The 22783-nt window shown below is 42.1% G+C and overlaps 1 protein-coding gene across 2 annotated transcripts in view; it reads left to right on the top strand.

Annotated features, from left to right (window-relative positions):
* The first annotated feature begins 8060 nt into the window (after positions 1-8060).
* LOC135196223 (uncharacterized) overlaps positions 8061-22783 on the top strand; it is an 89875-nt gene continuing 75152 nt past the window's right edge. The window contains exon 1 of one of the 2 annotated variants that reach the window (XM_064222869.1): positions 8061-8276. In XM_064222869.1, the coding sequence (XP_064078939.1) occupies positions 8080-8276 (197 nt within the window). In that variant the 5' untranslated portion in view covers positions 8061-8079. The remainder of the gene's footprint in view (positions 8277-22783) is intronic. The other variant, XM_064222868.1, reaches the window with a different exon arrangement.

Raw genomic sequence — 22783 nt, 5'->3', positions numbered from 1 at the left:
AGTTAGATATTCTAGCTTCAGAGATTTCTAACTTAGTTTCAAATAGGAATGCGAAATTTCAAGTATGTACAATCGCTTTCGGATGAGGTGGGAGAGTCGTTGTAACTCCTCTTCCACCACCTCCCACTTTTGATGCCTCGTTCTCTCTTTCCCTCAGTCGACTTGTGCTGACTGCAGACCACGGTTCCCAGATGTACGATAATTTGACCCTCTGTACGATAAACGATTATTAATCAAAATACGGTAATTTGAAGAGGATTGATATGATAATTTGGTCTGATACATCTGGGAGGCCTGCTGTGGACATTGTTGACTCGTGTGAACGCAGTTGAGTCGTGGTGGATTCAATACAGCGCTCAGCTGCTGTCACCTCTTATCGACAAGTGTCACTTTTTGTCGCCTAAAAGGCAACACACACACCCACTAACAACACCAAGGAATCACTACAGCTCACCAACAACAACCCTCAACCATAACAACTCACACATATCCAACAGAAACTCACAAGCACAACAAATTCACCAACACAGGCACAACAGCTCCAAATCAATTAACATCAAACTTAATAACAACAAATCAACAACACACAACTTAAATGAATTTCAATGCCTCCAATATACTACTCCTGACACTACTGACTGTCACCAACTCTCACCAAAGACTGACCAAAAACTGCCTCTACAACACAGAACTCTTAACAACTAACAGTTTCAGCAGAACCCAGAACTCACCAACATCCAATTCAGTAGTTAACCATCCAACCACCAATTACTCTCTCTCTCTCTCTCACACACACAGTCATTGTCAAATGGAACTCCATAACTCCTCCTACCATGATTTTCAAATTATAGTTACCGATACTTAGAACTTTTTAGCCATGTAATTACTTGGTAAGTATAAATAAAACATTATTTTATTATAGAAATATCATTTTTATGCATTCAACTTACCTGTCAGATATATCACTTAGCTATAGACTCCGTTGTCCCCGATAGAAATTCGAATTTCGCGGCACACTCTACAGGTAGGTCAGGTGATCTACCGCCCGCCGCTGGTGGCGGGAATAGAATCATTCCCGTTTTCTAAGACAGATTTTCTCTATCGGCCGTGACCAGCAACATTGTTTGATTGTTTACTCCTGATTTGAGTTTTCGTGTTTTTTCATCCGCTATTGATCTTCTAAGCCGGTTATTTTGGGTGAACGTATTTGGATCTTTGGGTTGGCATACTCTTTGTCGTGGACTGGTTTTTTTTTGGACTTGGTTTTGGATCTTTCTCATGATGTCGGATTCTAGCTTTACAGTTTAGAAGACAGTGTAAATGAGGGATGCATGGTGAGGCTACCGAAAGCTTCGGTAGACCCTCACACAGTTTGTAATGGGGTGTAGAAGGAATGAATGTTCAATTTCTAACACCTGTGATGAATGTGTAAATATGAATGAGGAAGAATTTAAATTCATATTTAAGGAAATTAGATATGGATAGGGCTAGGAAGGCTTCCTCCAGAAGCGTAAGTAGGTCTCGCTCTAACGAGCCTATTAAATTAACACCTAAACCCTAAACTTGTATCTTCTTCCTCTAGTACTAAAGACTGCAAATCCGGCAACGGAAATTGCAGATCTTAAAGCTGCGCTACAAAGGATGGAACGTCAAATGCTGACGTTGAAAGGTAAGCACAGTGATAGTGTCCCTATGTGCAAGTGGAGGGTGCGTTCTGAATCGGCTTCATCTCGCTCCCAGGCCTAGACCTCTTCCAAGCTCACAGGCCCAGAGGAGAAGGAATGTCAAAAGCCTTACGGAGGTTGTGGAGAATCCCCACCGATCAGGCGTCCCCTCAGCAGATTCTGTGACGACCCGAACTGCCAAGGATCGCTATCGAAAAAGCATCCTAAAGAAGTGTTTTTTCTTCGTCAGATTCTTCACCGAATGTAAGGGGATGGAGTTCTGATGAACTGTCACGCCCCTTAAAGAGAAGTTGGAAGGCTCCAACTTTGGATTCAAGCCCTGAGCTGTCTCCGATCTATCACCTTGTTGTGAGAAGAAGAAAAGGAGATTGGTTCCTAAACGGAAATCGGAGTTTCCTTCCGCTTCTAGACATCCCTCACCTGAATCAGGGAAGGAAAAAGAGAATGCGGCTGCGAAAATTATCCTAAATGTGCAGGAGCAACTTTCGGCCTTAGTAGGAGTTTTTACTAAGGAGACTCCCAGGAGAAAGGACTCTTGCCTTTCTATAAAGAAGACGAGGGAAGGAAAGAAGAAACGAAAGTTTCGGTTTATACTCAGAGGAGTATGAAGAATGCGCCAAAAACGCCAACCTGGCGCAATGCGCCAGATGCGTTTGAGACTCCATACGAGTCAGAAGAGCCAGAAGCGCCAGCCGGCGATTGCGCCAGAAGCGCCACCCTGCCGAAATGCGCTAGAAGCGCCAGAGGCGCCACCCTGCCGAAAGGCGCCAGAAGCACCAGCTTGGCGCAAGGAATCACGAGCGCCAACCCGGCGCAATGAGCCACAAGTGAAAAATAAGAGACGGACTTCTTCCAAAAGACAATTAAGCCAAGAGGATTTGTTTAGCTTTCGGAAGGATAAACCTTACCTGACAGGGACTCTAGTTGTCGCACAGGCGGCCGTAGCCCTTGTCAAGACATAGGTAGTTCCGGAGAAAGCGATAGGAGAGGACCATCCTTCGTCTGACAGGAGAAAGTGTCGCACAAGCGGCCATCGCTCTTGCCAGGAGAAGGATAAGGTCGTTTTGCTGGATCAACCTATCTCTCGTAGGGACGCAAGTTATCGCACAGGCGGTCGTCGTTCTTGCGAGAGTGGGTGGATGTTGCAAGAGGCCAGTCTCCTGTTGGAAATAAACAATCCTCTTCGGAATTGGATTTGGAAGAGATTTCGGACTCTGAAGACCACTCGGCTCCGGGTTTGTCAGATTACAAGACGCTGGCAGCCCTCTTACTTCAAGAGTTTGGGGACTCTTTAAGCCCGACTGCTCCTCCTTCTCCAAGGTCCTTATTTACAAGCACGAAGGTCCCGAAACAATCATCTTTTATTAAAATGAAGCAACCATTTCCATGAACAAGCTCTACGATTCGTAGGAAATTGGTTGGAATCCAAGGAGAAGGCGGGGAAGACAGTCTTTACCTGCCCTCCTCCAGACTATCAGGAAAGAAGGGAATTTGGTACGAGACGGGCAAAAACCACACCGGGGTCTAGCTCTCCCGTCCACTGCCGAAGCAGATTTTTCAAATCTGGTAGATTCGTCTAGGAGACAAGCCTTGTCATCAGCAAAGATCACATGGGGGACTTCTGAGATGGACCATCTCCTCAAGGGATTGTTTAATGTCTTAGAAGTTTTTAACTTCTTTAGACTGGTCCCTTGGGGTGTTGGCCAAAAAGACACAAGAGAATGAATCTCTTAGTCCAGAAGTCCTTCATAGTGTTCTTTCCTGTATGGACAAGGCGGTTCAGGATGGATCAGGAGAGGTGGCCTCTCTGTTTGGAAACTGGTATTCTGAAGAAGAGAGTCTTATTTAGCTCTTTTTCTGACGAAAGCAGTTACTCCTACTCAGAGGTCATCTCTTCTGTATGCTCCCTCTGTCGACCAATTGTTTCCTTCAAATCTAGTAAAAGATATTTCTCATTCCTTTGACAGAAAGGCCACACAAGATCTCTTGGCCCAATCTGCAAAGAAATCGAGGACTTCGGGTCCTATTAAGAGAGAGAATCGGGCTCCATCACAGCCCTTCGAGGGAGCTCCTCGGCCAGACCCTCTTTTAAGAAGAGAGGAGTGCAGAAGAGAGGTAGGTCTTCCTTCAGACCTATCAAGAGAGCGAAATGAGACAACAGTCCTTCAAGCACCGGTAGGAGCCAGACTTCGGAAATTTTCCGAAGAATGGACTCGGAGACAGGCAGAAATTTGGTCCTTTTCCGTGGTAACAAAGGGATATATGATCCCCTTTCGAGACAGACCTCCCTTGACTACGAAACCCGAGGGAACTGTCAGCCCAATACAGGGACCCTGCCAAGAAAGAAGCATTATTGCAACTGGAGAACAGATGTTGCAAAAGGAGGCCATCGAAGTGGTTCGGGATCCGCATTCCCGAGGATTCTACAACCGTCTTTTTCTGGTTCCGAAATCCTCGGGAGGGTGGAGACCGGTCCTGGATGTGAGCGCATTGAACCGATTTGTGGAGAACACAAAGTTCTCTATGGAAACATCAAAATCGGTTCTTGCGGCTCTTCATCCAGGAGATTGGATGGTCTCCTTAGATCTACAAGATGCATACTTCATGTCCCCTGCATCCTCATCGAAGAAATATCTCCGATTCATGATGCAGGGGAAAGTATACCATTCAGAGCCCTATGCTTCGGCCTTTCTACGGCCCCTCAAGGTTGTTTCACGAGGCTAATGATGTATGTTGCGAGATGGCTACATCTAGAGGGGATAAATATATCCCTTTATCTGGACGATTGGCTAATAAGAGCAAAATCGGAAATTCAGTGCTTGAAGGACTTGGAGAAGACTTTGAACTTGACGAAATCTCTGGACTGCTCGTGAACCTCGAGAAATCACAATTGATCCCCAGACAGAACATAGTCTATCTGGGGATACAGATGGATTCTGGGGCGGGGTTTTCGGGCGTTTCCATCTCAAGACAGAATTACTCGAGGCTTAGAAAAGATCTCGAACTTCTTAGGGAAAGAACGGACCTCGGCGAGGGAATGGCTCAGTCTGCTGGGCACCCTTTCCTCGTTAGAGCAGTTCATTTCCCTAGGAAGATTAAATCTCAAGACCTCTGCAATTTTATCTAAAGAGGATGTGGAGTCAAAAGACAGGAGACTTGTCAGACGTTTTTCCCATCCAACAGGGGATAAAATCCGACCTAAAGTGGTGGTTAACCCCACCATTAACAAGGAACGAAGGGGTGTCCCTCTTGATTCGGAACCCTCACCGAGTGTTGTTTTCCGATGCCTCGGAAACAGGTTGGGGAGCAACACTGGGTCCAAAGGAAGTAGCAGGTATTTGGACCAGACAAACAAAATACTCTGCACATCAATGCGAAGGAACTCCTGGCAATTCATCTAGCCCTGGAATACTTCGAAGCGGAAGTCAGAGGGGTGGTAGTTCCAAGTCAATTCCGACAACACACAGCTCTGGCTTACATCCGGAATCAAGGGGGCACTCAATCTTTCTCTCTGAACGAAATAGCGAGATCTATTAACTGGACAGAGGAACGGGCATTATTCTGCGTACAAGGTTTGTCCAAGGAGTAAAAAACCTAAGGGCAGACAGGTTGAGCAGAAAGAACCAGGTTCTCCCGGACAGAGTGGATTGCTTCCACTCAAGAGTCTGCAGACAAATATGGTCACTCTGGGGGAGACCCAGACGACCTGTTTGCCACGTTCCTCTCCAGGAAAATAGACAACTTCTGCTCGCTAGAAGAAGTTCCCAGAGCCACAGCGATCGATGCCTTCATCATGGACTGGTTAGGCATAGACGCACCCTTTCCCCCCATTCCAATATTGCTGGGGGAAGTAGTAAGAAAATTTGTGGCATCGGAGGGAATGAGAATGACTCTAATTGCTCCCTTTTGGCCTTCCCGAATCTGGTCACAGAGGTACTGGAATGGACGGTGGACTCCCAGATCTCTACCAGACAGGACAGATCTGCTCAGACAACCCCACTTCGAGAGGTTCCACAAAAACATCCAAAGTCTCTCCCTGACTGCCTTTCGACTATCGAAAGACCTGGTCAGAGCGAGAGGCTTTTCAAAGAAAGTGGCAACTTCAAATTGCTAGAGCCCGCAGAGCCTCTACCCTGGGGTCCTACCAATCGAAGTGGGAAGTTTTTCCGTAGAATGGGGTGTAGGTCGAAGGAAGAAGCTGTCCTCTTCCAATACCTCTGTAACCAAAATCGTGGATTTTCTCCTCTTCTTAAGAGAAGAATCCAAATTAGCCGTATCAACTATCAAGGGATATAGGAGCATGCTCTCAGCTGTTTTTTAGAAACAGAAGGGCTGAATCTCGAGAATAATAAGGCTCTCAATGATCTCATCAGGTCTTTCGAGACTACGAAATTGAGATCGTCTATTCCCCCCGAGTTGAACCTGGACGTTGTCCTAAAGTTCTTGATGTCTTGATGTCGGACAGGTTTGAACTTATAGATAAAATCTCATCAGAGATCTTACTAGCAAATGCATATTCCTGTTGGCTCTCGCAACTGCTAAGAGGATCAGTGAATTGCATGCTTTGGACTCTCAGGTGGGATTTAGAAAAGACTCGGCTGTCATTTCTTTCCAGGATCTTTTCCTAGCAAAGAATGAGAACCCTTCTAAACCTTGGCCTAGAAGTTTCAAAGTCAAGGGACTCTCTTCTCTGGTAGGAAAGAGAGTTGGATCGGTCCCTTTTGCCCAGTCAGGACCTTAAAATTTATTTAGAAAAGAAGACACAGCTTCAGGGATGGTCGACAAGGTCTTTGGTGTTCGGTAAGAAACCCCAAGAGACCTATGTCAAAGAACGCACTGGCATTCTTTGTCAGAATATGTGATTACCGAAGCTCATAGGAAATTGCCAAGAGAACTCTTTAAAGCTGCTGAGAGTGAAAGCTCACGAAGTCCGGGCTGTGGCAACTTCCCTTTCTTTTGCGAAGAATATGTCCATGAGAAACATTTTAGCAGCAACTTATTGGAGGTGCAATTCAGTATTTGCATCCCACTATTTAAAGGATGTTAGAATAACATAGCGATAAATGTTTCGCTCTTGGACCTTAATGTATCAGCGGATACTATGCTGGGAAATGGAGCAGACGCTGATCCTAAATTTGTTTTTTTAATATTTTTAATAATTAGTTTTAATATTGTTGTTGAGTTGTGGGTAGGGTTGCTTTGAAATGGATGTTCCGGGGATGACTCCTTTCAATCTTAGTACTAACCCCAAGGAGGATCAGGTGATCGGGATTAGTGTCGTGCTCTATGATCATGCCAATAGGCAAGGTGTTTTGTCATGTAAGTGGATAGGACCCCATTGACAAAGATCCTAAGGTTCTGAAGCGTAAGTAAGGGTAAAAGACCCCTGTAACAGACCATCAAGAAACTCTTAGCATGAGGTCACTACCTCGCTGAGGCTCTTGAAGCGATACGGGCTCCTAGGCAGTAGCCATGAAGTCTTTCGCTAACACAGGTAGGAATCAAGGTTTTTAATTTTATTACCTACAACATATGTTGTTTCCTGTCTATTTCAGTAGATTAGCTGTCTCTTACCCTCCGCCAAAGGTGCCAATCAGCTAAGTATATATCTGACAGGTAAGTTGAATGCATAAAAATGTTATTGTCATGATACAATAAAGTTTTATGCATACTTACCTGGCAGATATATACGGTGTATGGCCCACCCGACCTCCCCTCAGGAGACAGGTGGAAGAGAAAATCTGTCTTAGAAAACGGGAATGATTCCTATTCCCGCCACCAGCAGCAGGGCGGTAGATCACCTGACCTACCTGTAGTGTGTGCCGCGAAATTCGAATTTCTATCGGGGATGACGGAGTCTATAGCTAAGTATATATCTGCCAGGTAAGTATGCATAAAACTTTATTGTATCATGACAATAACATTTTTAGATAATTTGTAGTTTTCCTAACATATAAACCTGAGGTCTTTACATGAGAGGTTCACTGCTTACCACCCTTCATTATCTTTCCTGGACCAAAAAGTAAACTGTGTAGATTTGAGTGCTCTCCAACTAGGTGGGCAGTACTCACACCCATACCTTTGGTAACTGTTTCCATTAAAATCTTCCAAAACGTTTAACGGTCGGATTTCCAGCTTGCTGAAAGTTATCCTGTATGTAAAGACCCCAGGTTTGTATGTTAGAAAAAATACAACTTATTTAAAAATTAATTTCATTAAAGATTATGTCAGATGATGTATATTTTTTAGTTAATGTGTTAAATCTAGCTTTCCTATTATCTTCCATAAAATCTCTTAATGTTAAATTTGGAATAATTCATCAATCTGTTGTCAAAAATTAAAAACATTTGTGCATTCTGAGATACATATTGCAGTTATATGATTTCCAAAGTGTATGTTGTTTCTTTCTCAGATGTTCCTGCAGATGATAACCAAGTTAACTTCGCCAAAATCCATATTACCATTTTCAAAGATTTTGATTAGACCAGCTAAGACTCTTGTAGTATTGCCAAGTCAGTTCTCATCAGCAGCATTACCTTTGAGTCGCCAGTTACATTCTTGCTGCCTTTTAAGACATGGTGCACATGAGAGGTACAGTACAATATATGTTTTTTAGAGAAAAAAAAATATAATATATATACACACACATATATATATATATGTATATATATATATATATATATATTTTTATATATATATATATATATATATATATATATATATATATATATATATATATATATATACATATATACATATGTGTGTATATATATATATATATATATATATATATATATATAATAACTATATATATATATATATATATATATATATATATATATTATATATATGTGTATATATATATATATAATATATATATATATATATATATATATATATATATATATAGTATATATATATATATATATATATATATATATATATATATATATATATATATATATATATATATATATATATATGTACTATATATATATATATATATATATAGTATATATATATATATCATCAATGAAGGGAACAGGACACACACAGATGTACATGCTGTCTTTATTGCAACGTTTCGTAATTATCAAGTTAATTACATCATCAGGCTGTTAAAATGAAAAATAAATTTCCTAGTAAAATTGTAAAAACAAAACTAAAAATTAAAAATTCAGAAATGCAAAAGTTAAAAAAGTTATTCTTACAAGTGTACAAAATACTAGGAAATTTATTTTTCATTTTAACAGCCTGATGATGTAATTAACTTGATAATTACGAAACATTGCAATAAAGACAGCATGTACATCTGTGTGTGTCCTGTTCCCTTCATTGATGGTTATTAATATGGATTGACTCCTGGCACTAAGCATATATATATATATATACATATATATATATATATATATCTATATCTATATATATATATATATATATATATAATACTATATATATATCTATATATATATATAGATATTCAATATTATATTATAAATATATAATATATATATATCAATCAGATGAGAGCATTAAAAAGGGTCCAGGAATCCACCAAACATTGTGAAGAATATTTTATTAGGAACGTTTCACTCAGAGTATCTTCAGCCTGCTACTTCAGAGGTATCTTCAGCCTAATTATAAATTGTGACAATTAATTAACAGTAAAATAACACATTAAGACTAAAAACATTAAGATATATGTTAATTAAAAAACTTAGAGAACATTTTAAAACAAGCAATAGACTAAAACTTTAAGAAATATGGTAATTAAAATTTATAGAAACATTTAAAACAAATAATAATGAGAGGACAAGTACCCTAAGTGAAAGTAGAGAAAGCAATGATTTGAAAACACAGTTCGGCCCAGATCTCCAGTTATGCTAAAATACAACTGGCAGCAGGCCACGTTTGCATTTAGAGAAGGAACAGTCGTTTGATGCTAATAAGACCTTCAAAGGTCGTTAAGATAATTGTTGGGAGTGCTGTCAATGATTGAGAAATGTGTTTTATCAATATTAATTTTACATATTTTGGCGTGGTTACGGATATTGGATAATATTAATGATTTGAGTAATTTACAGCATAAATTATCTAACGCCCTACATGATGTTAAATTGGTATCCTTTCTTTTAGAAGGATGATTTGATAATTCTGAAAAAACTGAAAGAGAATGACAATCATTATATGTAAACCGGATAAAGGTAAGGTATAGTTATACTTAACAAGCATGACTACAATAGAAAAGTTCTCACATTCTAGCTGACACCACCAAATTCAAATTATTGGGAGATTTAAGTTTTTCTGAGATATTTAAACGAGAAGACAGAATCAATAGATTTCTTAGAAAATTAAAAAGTCTAAAAAATCATTAATGAAACAACATATGATAACCTTTTTGTCACTGGTTCATCTTTCGGTATCCTGTATGGTCTACCAAAAATACATAAAGAAGGTTTTCCCATTCGCCCTATAGTGTCATCCATTAAAAGTCCTAACTTTAACATCTCTAAATATGTGGCCAAATTGTTGTCTGAATTTGCACATCCTGTTAACACAGTTAAAAATGGCTACGACTTTCAGGAATTAAGTGTCAGACAAGATTCAGATCTTTACATGATAACTCTTGACATTGAATCACTTTTTACAAACATACCAGTTGAAGAAACAATTGAGATTATTTTAGATAAAGTTTTTTTTAAATACCACATGCTTCCATGGATTTGATAGAATTTTATTCAAACAACTTTTAGAACTTGCAGTGCAAGATTCAGTTTTTACTTTTTAAATTCCAAATTGTACTCGCAGGTCGAGGGTTTGGCTATGGGGTCCCCGTTGGCCCCTATATTTGCAGATATTTTTTATGGACTTTTTAGAATCAAAATTTTTAACAGAATGCCCTTCTAATTTTAAGCCACACTTTTATCGAAGGTATGTTGATGACACTTTTTTGATTATTTAAATATAAGTGGCAAAGTGAAGCCTTCTTGGATTTTGTGAATAGCCAGCATCATAATATAAATTTTACTATGGAAACCGAGGGATAATAACTGCTTGTCATTTTTTGGATCTGAAGATTGTTAAGGAAAATTATAGACTCAACACTACCATTTTTAGGAAACATACATTTTGGGTTTGGGTAATAATTTTTATAGTTTTTGTTTCTTGAATTTAAAATTAATGCCATCTCAACCCTGGTTTTTAGAGCTATGAAATATACCTCAAATTGGCATTTATTTCACAAAGAAATTGAATTTTTAAAGAGGTATTTTATTAACAATTCTTATCCAGTAAATGTTTTTTTATAATGTAGTAAATAGAATTTTAAATAATAATTTTTCTGAGCAAGTTCCTTCCTATGATGTTAAGAAGCTAGTAATGTACTGTACCATTCCTTTTACATCATTAAAAAACAAATTAGGCGAGCGAATAAGGAAAATCATTGAAAGTGAAATAGGTTGTTTAAATTAAACTTGATTCCTGTTCAAAAACCCATTAAAAAAATTGGCACATTTTTTTACACAAAAGAAAAAACTACCACCGTTCATGAGATCCGACGTCATTTTTTTTTATAAATTTAATTGTCCGGGTTGTCCTGGTATTTACGTCGGATCGACCCAAACGGTTACTAAAAGTGAGATATTCTAGTCACTTAGGTTTTGTTTTAGCTACAGAACAGGACAACGAATAACAAATCCAGAATTATCCAATATCCGTAACCACGCCAAAATATGTAAAATTAATATTGATAAAACACATTTCTCAATCATTGACAGCACTCCCAACAATTACTTAACGACACTTGAGTCATTATACATCAAACGACTGGTTCCTTCTCTAAATGCAAACGTGGCTGCTGCCACGTTGTATTTAGCATAACTGAGATCTGGGCCGAACTGTGTTTTCAAATCATTCCCTTCTCTACTTTCACTAGGGTACTTGTCCTCTCATATTTGTTTGTTTTAAAATGTTTCTATAAATTTTAATTACCATATTTCTTAAAGTTTTAGTCTATTGCTTGTTTTAAATGTTCTCTAAAGGTTTTTAATTAACTTATTATCTTAGTGTTTTAGTCTTATTGTGTTATTTTACTGTTAATTAAATTGTCACAATTTATAATTACAGGCTGAAGATGTACTCTGAAGTAGTATGAAACGTTCCTAATAAAATATTCTTCACAATGTTTGGTGGATTTCCTGGACCCTTTTATTTATATATATATATATATATATATATATCATTATATATATATATATATATATATATATCTATATATATATATATTATTTATATATATATATATATTATATTATGGTATATATATATATATATATATTTATATATATATATATATATAAATATAATATAAGTGTGTGTGTGTTGGGTGGTTGTGTGTGTATATATATATATATATATATATATATATAGTATATTATCTTATATAATTATAGATATATATAAGTGTGTGTGTGTGTATATATATATGAATATATATAGTATAATATATATATATATATATATATGTATGTATCTTAGTACTAGTAACTCGCCACCATCCTCCTGCTCTCCCATTGGTTCCTGATGCTAGTCACCACCATGAGATCCTTCTCTCCTATTGGACAGCATCCCTCCCATCATGCATCTTATATGTACGTGGTGGCGTGCCTACCTCGGCCTCTTCGTACCAACATCTTTATTGTACGCACGCGGCATTCGTTCGGTCCAACGATTTCGTTTAGTAATGTAAATTTGTTAGTGATTTCATTGCAGTACTATAATCATGTTGTGCGAAAACTTTATTGTGTAACTTATATGTAAATTACGTACAAGATAATGTAGTCATGGGTCTCAAGAAAGTTGAAATTCACGGAAAGAAGCGCATGCTTTCTTTGGAGGCAAAGATGGAGATCATCAAGAAGTATGAAGCTGGTCTGCGATTGAGTTTGATTGCAAAGGAATACGGCTGTAATCCGTCGACAATAGGCACCATCCTTAAACAGAAGGATGCCATCAAAGCAGCTAAACCGTTGAAGGGCATCACTAATTTGTCCAGCAAGAGGAGCCACGTGCATTACGATATGGAACGGCTGCTCCTCGTCTGGATAAAAGACAAAGAAATCGCTGGCGATACGGTAATGGAGACAGCAATCGCCCACAAGGCCAGCGCTATTTTCGGCAATTTGATTGCGCAGGTAGAAGACGACGGAGGGGAAGGGACTTCAACGCCAACCCCAGAGTTCAAGGCTTCGCATGGCTGGTTCGAGAAATTCCGTAAACGGACTGGCATCCATTCGGTGGTGCGTCATGGGGAGGCTGCCAGCTCGGACACAAAAGCGACCGAAGCATTTAAGAAAACTTTCGACGAGATGATGACCAAGGAAGGCTACAGTTCTCAGCAGGTTTTCAACTGTGATGAGACTGGCCTTTTTTGGAAAAAAATGCCTCGTCGGACGTACATCACGGAGGAAGAGAAGAAGGTACCCCAGGCATAAGCCTATGAAAGACAGGCTTACGCTCGCACTTTGTTCAAACGCCAGTGGGGTTTGCAAGGTGAAGACCCTATTGGTGTATCATTCCGAGACTCCTCGAGCCTTCAAGGCCCACAAAGTGCTTAAGGAGAAGCTTCCAGTGATGTGGAGGGCTAATGCGAAAGCCTGAGTAACGAGGCTTTTGTTCACTGACCACCTGGCCCTCGAACGACCTCAACTTGTGCAGAACCTTCAAGAGAAGGTTCACTGGAGGAAAAAAGATATATCCTCTCCCATTGGTTCCAATCTGTGGCCAGTGTGTCCGTGGCGTAAGCCAGAGGGTCCAGGTTGGGAGCCACATAACAGGGAAGCTTGTGATTTGATTCTTTCACAAACAGATCCACCTCGAGCCCTGGTACTATGTGATGCACCCACCTGAACGACTTGCTGTCCAGAGACCACTCTGACTCCAGAGGGACTGAGCGTGAAAGCGCGTCGGCTACCATGTTCTGAATCTCTGCTAGGTGAGTGGCCGATAGATGCCAACTGTTCTTGGCTGCGAGAGAGAAGATGGCTATCATCACGTGGTTCAGATGACTTAATTTTGAGCCTCCCCTGTTTATGCAGTGCGCGACTACTGCACTGTCGAGCACCAGCTTTATATGTGATTTCTTGGCCGGGCGAAGTTTCCTTAGGGTGAGGAACACTGCCATAGCTTTCAGGACATTTATATGAAGCTGTTGGAATTGAGGGGACCAAGTTCCTTGTACTTTCCTGTATTGAGAGTATCCCCCCCAACCTGTTAGTGACGCATCTGTGTGAATCACTAAGGCCGGAGGGGGAAACTGTAGCGGGATCTTCTTCACTAAATTCTTTGCCTCCGCCCATGGGCAGAGACGTTTGCGCAGAATTGCCGGGATTGGGGCGAGCCTGTCCCGGGATCTTGCGTTGGCCCTGGAGCGCCAAACCCGATTGATGTCCTTGAGTTTGGCTTTCAGAAGTATGTCCGTCACTGAAGCAAATTGTAGAGAACCCAGGATTCTCTCCTGGTTTCTCCGGGACGTCTGTTTGCACTTCAGAAACTGTCTGGTTGCCTTGGCTATCTCTTTCTTCTTCGCCGGGGGAATGGAAAGTCCCACTGGATGCCAAGCCACTGAAACCGGGACTCCGGAGTCATGCGGGACTTCCCCCTGTTGATCTTGAATCCGAGATGTTCGAGGAAACAGATCACCTTGTCCATAGCCTCGATGCATTCTTCGAAGCTTGCTGCCCACACCAGCCAATCGTCCAGATAGGCTACTACCATTATCCCCTGTGACCTTAGTTCCTGCACTACCGTTTCCGCCAACTTCGTAAAGATCCTGGGGGCTATATTGAGCCCGAAGGGCATTACTTTGAAAGAGAAGGCCTGTTTGCCTAACTTGAAGCCTAGAAACGGAGGGAAGTGCCGTGCTATCGGGACATGATAGTAGGCGTCTGTAAGATCTATAGAGGTGGTGACGACCCCACGGGGAAGTAAGGTTCGCACCTGAGAGATGGTCAGCATCTTGAACTTTTCGCAGCGAATGGATAAGTTTAGACGGGACAAGTCTAAGATCACCCTTCGCTTGTCCGAGCCTTTCTTTGGAACGCTGAACAAGCGCCCTTGAAATTTTAAATGCCTTGTCTTTGACACGCCCCTTTTTGAAGGAGGTCCTGAGAGTATTCTATTAACTCCGGTGTTGGCTCCTGATAGAAGGTGTTGGGTGGAGGAGGACCTTCGATCCAACTCCAGCTTAGGCCTCTGGATACGATGCTTTGTGCCCAATTGCTGAACCCCCAACAATGACGAAAGTGGTACAGCCTCCCTCCTACCTGCGAGACCTCATTGGGCTGCTGATGGACGCGTTCCGCGGCCTCCTCTTGCAGCTCTGGCACGGCTGGTTGCTCTGCTGCCAGCACGTTGAGGAAAGGAACCTCTAGCCCTGGCCCCCCTACCGAACCTATTGAAGGCCTGAAATGCCTGGTTTTCATAGGTCTGATTAAAAGCAGGAGAGACAGCGAAAGAGGCCGAAGGTTGCTGCTGTTGAGGATGCGCCAGCAGAACGAACTGCTGCTGGGGCTGGGCCTTAGAGGTGGAAGGTTGAGGCACTGGGACCGCTTGGACCAACGCCTGATGTTGAGGAGCTTGGAAAGGCTGGAACCTCCTAGGCTTCTTTTTGGGCTTGGAACTTGAGGAGGAGGACTCCGGCTTCCTCTTGTATACTATGCCCCAACAAACTTTTATGGTCTGTTTGAGGTGTACAGCTTCGTGTTGCACTTCGTTAACAACAGAGGCCGGAAAGAGATCTGCACCCCAAGTGGAAGAAGCCAGGAGCTTATTTGGTTCATGCTTAATTGTAGTTTCGGCTAGGACATGCTTTCTGCAGTTACTCCTAGCCACAGCAAAGTCATAAAGGTCGCATTGCATGCTAAGCAGTAACGACTTTGCAATAACCTTAAACAGCGGTTCTTTGTGCATATTCAAGGACCGCTGTTTCGGTCATCACCAAGGAGTTAAGAGACCTAGCAAGCCTTGTCCTAGCGTCGAACTCCGTTTCTATCAAAGTATCAGAGAGCCTAGGTAGACGTTCACTAAATAAGGTAATCGCACAGTCCGGTTTAAGCTTCCCTACAGAGAAGGTTGCCGGAAGGTCTACCCAAAGGTCATCACCCCCCGGAAGCAGTAAAGATGTAGGGTCGGTCTCCCTCAGTTGAGGCATAGGCTCATCCCTCATAACCGCCTGAAGAGTGAGTTCCGCTACTTTAGAAGTGAACGGTAACGGATTCTTGTCATGCGTTGTAAACATAGTGAACGGACTCTTGAAGGCCGTTACTTTGGTATTCGAGCAGTTCCACTCGTCCAGACTGCGAACCCACGCCTGTTAGGCTTGGTCCCTCGAAAGGATTACAGTTTCCTTTGGGACCTTGTCCTCCCTAACCAGGGCAGACTACGTAAGGCGGACATAGCCGATGAAAGGAGCCTGTAACCCCGGAGGGTAGAACTCGAAGTCTTCAAGCCTTTGAGTACTGCAACCCTCAATCGTTAACATTCCGTTTACACAAGGGGCGTAGTTCGCCACCCGCCAAGGATTACTCGGATGGAAAGGAGGGAGAGTGGAACTTTCTGGCATAACCTGGCCTGGTGCCAACTGACTGGGGTGCACCATACCTGACACACCCTGCTGAAGCCCCGCCATTAAGGACACCTGGGTACCTAACCTCTTAAGTACTTCTTGAACCAAGTTGCCTAAATTCTGAACCTGTTGCAATATATTTGTGGCGAACATATCTGAACCAAAGGAGGGGGACTCTGCCTTCTCCTTTGGTACCTTATGAGGTAGCTGGCCCTTGGAGGTTGATGGAATGGGATCTGAAGGGGAAGGGTAAGACTTCCCCTTCAGAGACTTAGGCTTCAAGGACCTTGATAGGGACTTCTGTCTGGGTTTGCCTACTCCGGGATGTTGAGCCGGAGTTTTATGACTCATGCTATCATATGATCTTTTGGGAATGTCTTTTGTTTTTTGCAGTAGTTTAGATGGAAGCTTACTTTTTACTTCAGGAATTGCCGAGAGGGATTTCGACCTAGGAGGAGGTAATCCCCCGGCGAAACCTTGGAAGGAATTAGAAGACGAAGGAGAAGTCAGAGGCACTCAAGGAAAGACCCGGAGTACTTAGAAGACTAGCCTCATTACCTCTCTTACCATAGCCCATGTCTAAAGTCATGGGCTCTTGCTCCATACCCGGAGTAGGCACTTCCTCCATTAATTCCTGCGGCGAAACCTCTTCCGGCTGCCCTGCAATTGCTGCTTGAATAGAGGCGATGATGGGGGCTGCCACCTTTGGGTCCACATAGCCCGCACTTTTTCCTGCCAGGAAGATTAAGGTAGCCATATCTTGCGACAGGATATACAGTTTCGTTTTACCAACGTTGCGCCCGAAGCCACCTACCCAAACCTTGAGGGTGGAGAGAGCAGCGTCTCGGACAGCCTGCGAGGCCTGTAAAAGAAGGAAATTGTTAACCAAGAACTTATGTTAATATTCTATAATTAATATTAGAATTATATTACTTTTAAAACCATACCATGTCAAATGTGAATAACCACTCTAAAGTTAGATGTGAACCCCGAGGGAGAGGAACTTACATCGGAGGTAACCCGTTCGACTAGGTCGTAGCAGGCAAAACAGTTCTCATGGTGCCAGACAATCGACCCCTCCAGTTGAATGGTGCAAGAGGCGTGGCTCCGGCAAACGTCGTGTCCACAAGGATCTTGAATCACGGTGTTATAGCCAGCAATCAAACACCGGGTGGCCTGTAAGAATAATGATACATGAGTACCATTGGCAACAGGTATAGGAAGTTCTAGGTAACATTTATTAATGCCGGAGTATTCCGGACTAACAAAATATGTCCGAATCTGCCAAACTTGCTATGTACCCTAATAAGCATTCTGGAGTCGTAGCAGCGGGAAGCAGATGCATTCCGGATAGACCAGAGCACAGGCTACTAACCCACTGTCGCTACTAGATAAAACCGGAGAGGAGGAGCACTAGCGAAAGGCGAGACCGGAATGGTGGAACCCGGAGGTTCCCTAAGCTAAAATAACAAGAGAGTAGTAACTCACTGCGAAGCGTATACTGTATAACATAAATGATATATAATAAAATAACATTCGCCTGACGGAGGCATAGCCACCGAAGAGACGTTCACCTCCAAGACTCCGGATATAGCCGGAAGCCTGTTCCGCCATTAGACGGGGAGGGAACGTCGGAGGGCGAATGGAATAAGGATCCCAAAGAGCCGAGGAGGGCCGAGCTTGCCCGAGCCAGGTCGGAACCGAGGCTGGGTAAAGCGAAGCTCCTCCCCAACGCTGGGATGAGGTCGGCTGAGAAGCGTCACCCGTACACCCACCTAAGTGGGGGCTGAGTGGTGGGGGGGAAGGTAGGTTGGCAGAGGGAGACAATCACGTGACCCCCCAGCTCCCTCACGGTAGCATGGACCACGAGGGTGGCCGAGAGGGAGGCCAGCGGACTAGCCTAGCCGACCCGTACATACACAAAACATAAACAAAAATAAAACTATAAAATATGTACTGAACACGGGGGGAGAAAATAAAAACGAGAAAGAGGAACAGAGCTGTCCTAGGAGAACCAAGTAAGACCACCCAATAAGGATGGCCTTAACCAGGAACTCCCAGAAGCTGGCCTAGGCTGGGACATAGGAACGAAGGACAGGCGGCCAGGGAAGAATATGACTAACAAAAGGAATGAAATAAACAGTATTATTAAATGAAATAAAGACATGCATGAAAAATAACGGTCGTTCCAGATGGGGCACGAAACAAAGAGACGTGCTCGGAAGAAACCCCCCGTGCCAGCACATAAAATAAAATACAACAAAATAAAATAAATACAAAAACATAAATATAATCATCAAAAACAGCATCTAAAACACTGAAGTTGATAAAGACAAACTGCCATCACAAATCTGATCGCTAGGTATGGGAGACCATGTGAAACTGAAGGAGACACACAAAGGAGCTGCCGCCTCGTGAGGCGACGACTCCTAAAAACCTAAATAATAAGGGCACGAAGGCCCAAAAACACTCCCTAAATAGTGTCAACACTTAAACCAGTACTTAACTTGGATGCAGATGGAGATTGACGATCCATAACGAAAGAAAAACCAAAATAGCAAAAAACACAAGAGAGCAAAGAAAAAACGTGTGCGTCTCGTGTATGGCTATCTGAAGGAATGATGTCACAGCTGCTACCTACGCGGTGGTAGGTAGTGAGCCGTAGGACGGCTCCCCTTTCCTTGAGGGTTTTTGATGTAGGAGAGGCTAATTGGAGAGGGTGCCTTTTAATAAAGGTGAGCGCGCCAGAATATTCTGGCATGTCCAATTTAGCAGTTCTCTGGTATTATAGCAATATTTTACCTTAGAAATAGTGCTGAAGGAACCTATTTCACGGAGCGACACAGCCGAGCCCAGAAATGAATAAAATCTGATATAATCTGGTATAACCTCTTAAAGGCTTTGCCTACTCTGGAGTCTTATAATCCTGTTATCATAATAGTTAACACCAGCAGAGACGGGCTGATACGAGCGGAACAGGGGAAAAGGTAAGACCTAGGCCATGAACCTGATTGCATCGGGGAAGAGAAGCAATTCTAAGGTGACTAGAAACGCAGTTCTGAGCCCAAATCCGCCCCCACGTGAGTGGGGAGGCAGAGACAACAGGGAGAAAAGACAACTGAGCGGCGGAGCAGTGATACGTACAATCTGGTGTATAGCCTGCTTGCTGGTGTGATGGTAGACCCCACCTGACCAGCGGACGTACGGGCCCGGAGACATATGTAAGGAGATTACACCAACTACTAGTAACCACTCCTCGCCAACCAATCCCCCTCCCCCCCCTTCAGAAAGATAGATACTCTAGCGGCCATTCATCAGTAGGATTACTTGCATCACGAGCTAGCTATTCAGCGCTGGACAGGACCGGTGCGGTGGGGGGTTTGGTCAGGAGGAGAGTAGACAAGTCGTGAATGCCTGGCCACAGCAACCGATCAGTGACCACCACCTTACGGGAGCTGTAACTGGCCTACTACTAAAGGGAGCAGAAGACGGTAGGCTAACTGGCACCCTAAAGGAGGCAAGGCCAAGGCAATACACAACAAAACAAACATAAAATAATGATGAGGAATCACTGGAAGAATTGCGAAAGAGGAACAATAAGGGAGAGAAGGATATACCTAGCAGGGACCCAGCCTAACCCTCCGAGATCGGTATGGATCTGGTCAGGTAGGCTAGCTTGGCCTCCAAGGACGTCATGACGTGGACGGAAGGAACCAAACCAAACCCTCCAAAATCGAAACTTTCGATCTGGTCAGGTAGGGAGGGTTTAGGCCCAACAAACATGACATGAGAGGGACTCTATCCTGGATCGTCCTCCCAGCAAGCACAGTAGCGCAAGGTAGGGGGCGATAATGGAGGGTTGAGGGGTAGGGTCACCTGACCTACCTTCCAAAACCTAGCCTAGGTCTGGTCGGGTAAGGCAGAGTAGGAAAAGCAAAACTTCCAACCTCACAGTGAAATGAATATCATAAACGTGCATAAAATAGAGTGCATAGCTGGCTAACATCGAAAATACAATAAAAGCATGCATGCATAAAAAGCGCGAGAGAGAGAGGGGAATCGCCCTCTCTACAATGGTATCGTACTTTAGGCTAACTGGAAGCCCAAATACAGTAGTACCTCCAGATACGAAAGGCTCAACTTACGAAAAATTCCAAGTTACGAAAGCCAATACGAAAAATTTTACTGCTCTACATACGAAAAGTTTTCAAGATACGAAGGTTGTTGCTATAAAGTCCCGAGATTCGCCCACCGGACCACCGAAAAAAAAAAAAAAGAATTTTTAAAAAACAAATTTAAAAACTCCCGCGCCACAACCTGAGTAAACTCGCCACCATCCTCCCGCTCTCCCATTGGTTCCTGATGCTAGTCACCCCATAAGGTCCTGCTCTCCTATTGGTCAGCATCTACCCCTTGTACTTTAAGTATTCTATTGGTAAAAGGTTGCTGTAAATTGAAAAAACTTAGTATTCATGCAATACATTTAATAAAAAAAAAACATTAGGTAAAGATAGAATAAAGAATAGAAATGAATGTTATTATACTATTTGGTAGTTTCAGTAGTTGAAGAGAGATAATGAAAATTTATGGCTTACGGTGTAAAAGTGATTGCTTGGCGATCGTTTGATACTCGTAAGTGCTGGATGTAAACAGATGTTTGGAAGCTTTTTTTTGTTTGTTTATTATAGTTAATGGTTACTTAATAATTATTTGAAATGAGTACACGCAATACATTTAATAAAAAAAATTGCGAATTAGATATCATAAAATATAAAATAAATTAGACTGCCAACAAATATGCATTTTTTAGAATTCTTCTTCTGTTACGTATACGTATGTTTCATTATAGCTGTCAGTAACTCGGTATCTCCGTTAGGTAAAGATAGAATAAAGAATAGAAATGAATGGTTATTATACTGTTTGGTGGTTTCATTAGTTGAAGAGAGATACTAATGACAATTTATGGCTTACTGTGTGCTAGGAAAAATGATTGCTTGGCGCTCGTTCCATACTCGTAAGACGGGTAAGAGCTGAATGTAAACAATCGATTGGAAGGTTTGTTTTTTGTTTGTTTGTATATTATAGTTAATGATTAATTAATAATTATTTGAAATGAGTACATACTGATTATTTATACATTTTATTGGCATATTCTAAGCTTTTAGCGCTTAGGTTTAGATGTCAGAATCATAGACTAGGCTACAGTAGCAACTGCTAACATAGGCTAGGCTTATTGCCAAGGGACATATGCTAAAGTCCTAATATATGCAGTAAAAATGGGGTTGAACATTATATGCAGTTGAATATTACTCAAGTATGTATAGTATTTTGCCTTTTTGGAGTCATATTTCTTCCGTCGTAACCCTAGAACATGTGTTTTAGGCCTGGAAATATAATTTACTGGGGTGTTTTTGGAGGGCTTGGAACGGATTAGCCATTTTTCATGTAAAATGTGTTCCAAGATACGAAAAACTCTTGATACGAAGGCCGTCTCGGAACGGATTAATTTCGTATCTCGAGGTACCACTGTACACTACTCACATATAAGAAATAAATAAAGAATATGTACGAAGGTGAACGAACACGCTCCTGAGGGACTGGGGGCAAAGCCAAAGGCTAGAAAAAGCAAAATAAACAATTAACAAGAGACCGCAGAGGATGTCAGAAGCGAGTTAGAGCCTACGACGTATAGATAAACAACATAAAACCAGAACTCCAGATACGACAGGAGCTAGGAAAATGCACGGGTAAATACGAGAAAGCGGTAAAAACAATTAAAAACTAAATGTGAAGTAAATGTAATCATAATCAAACAAAGGGAAAGAACGCACGCGTCTGATGATGTACCCAAGATGGCGGATAAAAATAGCGTTACCCCAGTTCGCAAGAACTAGTGGGCATAAAAAAGGCTAAAAAGGGGATGCATCGTGACCACACGAAGTACCAAAACATAAAATGGAATACTCAACTTGGATGAAGAAGCTAGGAGCTCTGTAGCAGACATAGCTTCGTCAAAACACAAAAAGGGAGAGTAGCAAGAGACACGTGCGAACAACAGTGCGCTAAATACAGGAATGAAGCCACCGGACGTGGGTTGTAGTAGTAGCGAGCGGAAGGTAGATGTAGTAGTCATTGTAACGGCACTTGCCTAGAGAGGGACTTTGAAGGGAATCTTCTAATTGGCAGAAGACCTGTGATAGTGGCCTCCACTCGCCCCAGTGCTTATACCGATGCCCTATGGTGTCCGAGCTGAGGGTAGTAACTTCAGCATTCCATTTAGCTTTTTCTCTGGTATATTTAGCATCTATTTACACCTAGAAATGCGTGCTACAGGACCATTTCACTGGGCGACACAGGTCTTCCCCCAGAAGTAGATTTTTCCTTCGTCAAAATCCCTTTTTTTATTTCGCCTAGTCTCTTATGTCTGGCACCAACAATGGCTGATTCCTTGGTGAATGGTGTTCTGAGCGGGTAG

This window comes from Macrobrachium nipponense, chromosome 17 (assembly GCF_015104395.2).
Source record: "Macrobrachium nipponense isolate FS-2020 chromosome 17, ASM1510439v2, whole genome shotgun sequence".
NCBI lineage: Eukaryota > Metazoa > Arthropoda > Malacostraca > Decapoda > Palaemonidae > Macrobrachium > Macrobrachium nipponense.
The sequence above is the reverse complement of the archived record's forward strand: the minus strand, read 5'-3'. Positions and strand labels throughout refer to the sequence as shown.